The sequence below is a fragment of the Jatropha curcas genome, unplaced genomic scaffold, assembly GCF_041381405.1.
Source record: "Jatropha curcas cultivar XTBG-Jc1 unplaced genomic scaffold, XTBG_Jcur_1.0 HiC_scaffold_849_pilon, whole genome shotgun sequence".
Taxonomy (NCBI): domain Eukaryota; kingdom Viridiplantae; phylum Streptophyta; class Magnoliopsida; order Malpighiales; family Euphorbiaceae; genus Jatropha; species Jatropha curcas.
In genome coordinates, this window is record NW_028322553.1 from 1 (window position 1) to 4,764 (window position 4,764).

A 4,764-nucleotide genomic window follows, 5' to 3' on the forward strand; every position below is an offset into this window, starting at 1 on the left:
TTCAATTGTTGTCAATGGAGCGATGTGAGCTGTGATCCCGTTACCGGCAGAGTAACCTTACTCTATGCTTGGAGGGATGAGGAATTGGAAGATTGGTATCTCAATGCCTCTTTCTTTCTTCCCTTCAAAGGATTGAAACGTCTCTACTTGTATGGAAGTAACATTTTGGGCTGTGTTGAAAATGAAGGTTCGTATACCATAGATCTCTTGCATAGTTTTAGTTTAATTTATCTGATAAATTTCAATTTATAGAATTTTCTTTTCAGGTTTGAAAGACTATTAAGCCTTTCCAATTTGGAGTTTCTGGATTTAGGCGATAATAAATTCAATGAGAGCATCTTGCCTTCTTTAAGTGGTTTGTTATCTTTAAAATATTTATATTTAAATGACAATAGAATCAAAGGAACAATTAATATTCAAAGTGAGTTCAATTTTCTCCTTAATTTCTCTTCTCTTTTATCTCTTTCAAGTAAAACCTATATTAATTAAGATCATTGCAAAGGGGCAGAATTGAGTAATTTAACAAGCTTGGAGGAGTTGAATTTATCAGGAAATGAAATTGAAGGTTTCGAATTCTCTCATGGTATGAATTTATCTTTATTATGTTTTTTTTCTTTTATTAAAATTAATTGAAGAAATACAACAGGTATTAAGCAATTTCTACTTTTCTAGGATTGGATATATATAATTGAGTAGTACTCACATAAACAATACCTTGCTCTCATATCTAGGGATTTCCATCTCTTAGATTGGTCTAATATATATATAATTCACTCAAATGAACACTTAACATAAAAAATTATGAATCTTAGATTTTAATTTTGATATATAAAATTCATTTTGGAAATGATATATAAAAATTTTAAGATTATTAATTAATCAATTGAGTTTAGCACAGATCATATGTAAACTCTACAATTTTAATAAATTATATTTGAAATGGAGAGGAGATTACTACCTAATATATTTTTTATATAGTTAATTATTTTTGTTTAATTTAAGTAGATGAGCACTTTGTATATATGCGCAAACGGTTAAAAATCTCACATCGACTAAATATCATATTGATCAAAGGCATATAAGACTGGTAAGCTAACTTATTAATTGGTTAATACTAACCTTTTAGCATTAGTTGGCCTAAGCCAAGTATTCCTCTATCTTACATTTTCATCTCATGGGTTTTAACCTCTTACCCAATTTATCTATATCTTTTCAATTGGTAATCCAAACAATTCAGGTTACCCAATCTGCAATATCTTGATCTGAGTTACAATCGCATTAACAACACACTCTCATCTCTCAATGGATTTCCTTCTCTGAAACATTTGGATCTAAGTTATAATTCTCTGAAAGGGATATTTCACATGAAAGGTCAGTCAGTTATGGTTTTTATTTATTTTGTTCAGATAAAGCAATATGATTGAACTTTTACAGCGATCTAATTAGTTGTCGTTTTGAATTGTCCGAATTGGATGGTCTGAGTAACTTAGAGGAGCTAGATTTGAGCGGAAATCAAATAATCAAGTTTGAAGCTAAGGAAGGTACCAAAGTAAAATTTAAACTTGATTAATTAAATCAAATCAAGGATCATATATAGTCTTTTCTCATTTCGCAGACAGTAAGTTAAGCAAACTAACTCTGGATAACATCACCACAAATGGAAGAAGCTCTTCACTGCTACAATCATTGGGAGCATTTCCATATCTAAAGATTCTCTCTTTAAAAGAAAATGATTTCAAAGGAAAAATATTTGCTCAAGGTAAATTGCCTAAAATTTTGTAACTGTATTTGATTCCGAGTCTTAAATAAAACATTTGTTGTTGTTTTCAAACAGAGTCGCATAATATGAACAGCTTGGAAGAATTGAGACTCGACTATTCATCTTTGCGTGAAATCTCCATTCAAAGTCTTGGAGCATTGCCTTCTCTTAAATTTTTATCTCTGTGTTTTCTGGAAAACACACTACCAGCTCAAGGTAATTCATTATTGATTAACCTCTTTAGGTTTTGATAATAGTGTGAATTACTTGGTGTGTTATATTATATTACATTAGTCATTTCTTTTAATAAATGAATTCAATGCTTCTTACATTTTATATTTGTCAGACAATATTCGTAGTCCTTCCATTATAATGTGTACCTTTTGTATTGATTAATTAACTAATAACTCAGATGTAATTTTTGTTTAAAAATTATAATTAGTTGGTATTCTTCATATCCCCTTCTTTATTTTTTTTTTCAACCTTATAATTGAAAATTTAACAAATTATCAAAAAGATTTTATAATTGGAAATTCATAAAATACCCAGATTATTAAAATCTTTTTGAAGATAGAGACCTTAACATGTATAGAGTTAAAATGGGAGGACTATAAATTAATTTTTGAAAAGCGAATTAGCGTATTTCACTATAATAGTAATTCAAACCTTAATAATTAGCATCAAATATGACAATTCTACCCACAGCACTACCAGTGTCTTATTTTAATCTTGTTTACAATTTTAAAAATTTCATATTACTGTTATTATTGTAGGATTGCCAAATTTCAAGAACCTAGAAATTTTACACATGAATTATTCCTCTAGTAGCATCGACATCCTGCAAGTAATTGCAAAAATGACCTCTCTTAAGGCTTTATCATTAAGGAACTGTGGACTCAATGGCACTATACCAGTGGCCTCAGGTAAGATTGGTCATCCCTCTCTCTCTCTCCGTATTCTTATTCTTCTGTACATCACACGATTAAATTTTTTAATTATAATAAATTGCAGGCATATGCGAGTTGAAACTGATGGGAGCGGGTATAAAGCGGAAACAACCCTTATCGAAACCATATGAGGCAAACTAAAACCATTATCGAACAAATCAATAAACTGACCTCTTGAAGCGCAGAATCGCTCACCGGTCTTCTTTTCAGAGATCTTGGAGTCACCCACGATCTTCTGCAGTAATCCCTAACTATCTCTCTTTTGGAACTCTCTGAGTGGCAGAGAATAGAATAACGTGTGTCTCTATATTCTTAGGGTTTTCAAATCTTATATTAAAAAAACCTCTCTTCGATAGGAAGATATTTTTTAATATAAAATAAATTAAATAAAAAATTATTTAATTAAAATAAAATCAATTATTTTAAAACTAAATAATTTATCTATTATTTAATACACCCTTAACTTTCCAAATAATTAGGGCACTACAGGGACCGCAGGAATAAAATAAATCAGGCTACTAATTATAATAAGAACCTATGTAGACCAACATATTCTTATTATAATTAATCATGAATTATTCCACTAAAAACTCATGACTGAACTCCTTATTTATTTTACTATTCCACAACATAATAAATAATGTTCCCCATGTTAAGATTACAGATGCTGTCATTTAAATAACTTACTGACAATTTATTTAAATCACAATATAACTTTAAGATTGTCGCTCAACTTATTTCATGTGTCGGATTCAATATCCACCTGCAGGGTTTACACTATGAAACCTTATAAGCTTACTTAAAGTGCATCATCAACTCTAAACCGAGACATGGATTCTATCATTAATTAATATTTCACAAACACAAAAAATCTTTGCCCAATTCACCGAGAATATTATTCCAATAATGAAACTCACCCTTTAATGAATCAAAGCACAAGACAATCAATGTTTGCTCATATTAAAATAAATCAAGATTAAGAACAATAAACATTATTTCTAATGTCCTAGAGAATATGTTTAACAGTCAGTACTAAACATCCATTCTCTACTTGGTCCAATTAAATACATACAAAATGTACTAATCACAATTATTATCATATGCTAATAACATTTATTTAATGCAAATTTCCAATTAAATACAAAGAAATAATTGTCAATAGAAAATCATTCATAGCTATACTATTAATTATGCATGGTTAATAGTATATCTCTATCAATCTCCCACTTAGACTTATAACCATGCATCTATAACTTTAACTCCCATTCCTTCTACATGACTGTCAAAAGTCTTTGCTGGTAAGCTTTTTGTAAAAGGATCTGCCAGGTTGTTTTCTGATGCAATCTTTGTCACTATCACATCTCCCCTTTGAACTATGTCTCGTATCAAATGATACTTCCTCTCAATGTGTTTTGCCCTTTTACGGCTCCGTGGCTCCTTCGAGTTTGCAACTGCCCCACTATTATCACAATAAAGTGTAATAGGCAATTGCACTGAAGAAACTACGCCTAGATCCATAAGGAAGTAGCCATACAGCTTCCTTTGCAGCTTCAGAAGCTGCCACATATTCAGCTTCCATGGTGGAGTCAGCAACACAAGTTTGCTTAATACTCCTCCAACTTATGGCTCCACCTCCCAAGACAAAAACATTACCAGAGGTTGACTTCCGAGAGTCCTTATCAGTCTGAAAATCCGAATCTGTATACCCAATGGGTACAAGATCGTCAGATTGATAAACTAACATATAATCCCTAGTCCTTTTCAAGTACTTGATTATATGCTTGACTGCAGTCCAGTGTTCTCGCCCAGGATTAGATTGAAATCTGCTAACCATGCCAACAGCAAAACAGATATCAGGTCTGGTACACAACATTGCATACATAAGGCTTCCAACTGCAGAAGCATATGGAACTGCCTTCATGTTCTCTATCTCCTCAGGTGTCTTAGGACATTGGTCCTTAGATAAAGTGATTCCATGTCTAAAGGGAAGAAAACCCTTCTTGGAATCCTGCATGCTGAAACGAGCAAGAATGGTATCAATATAAAGTGCTTGAGATA

At 31.4% G+C, this 4,764-nt stretch overlaps 1 protein-coding gene across 1 annotated transcript; it reads left to right on the forward strand.

The window, feature by feature from the left end:
* Nucleotides 1-266: 266 nt before the first annotated feature.
* Nucleotides 267-3,250, forward strand: LOC149491692 (uncharacterized; the record flags this gene model as incomplete). The annotated part of the gene is made up of 9 exons (XM_089717121.1): nt 267-421; nt 509-583; nt 1,127-1,178; nt 1,238-1,375; nt 1,435-1,541; nt 1,616-1,759; nt 1,835-1,975; nt 2,533-2,682; nt 2,771-3,250. Coding segments are annotated over 9 exons (1,039 nt in total), but the record flags the coding sequence as incomplete, so codon positions are not given.
* Between the last annotated feature and the right edge of the window lie 1,514 nt (nt 3,251-4,764).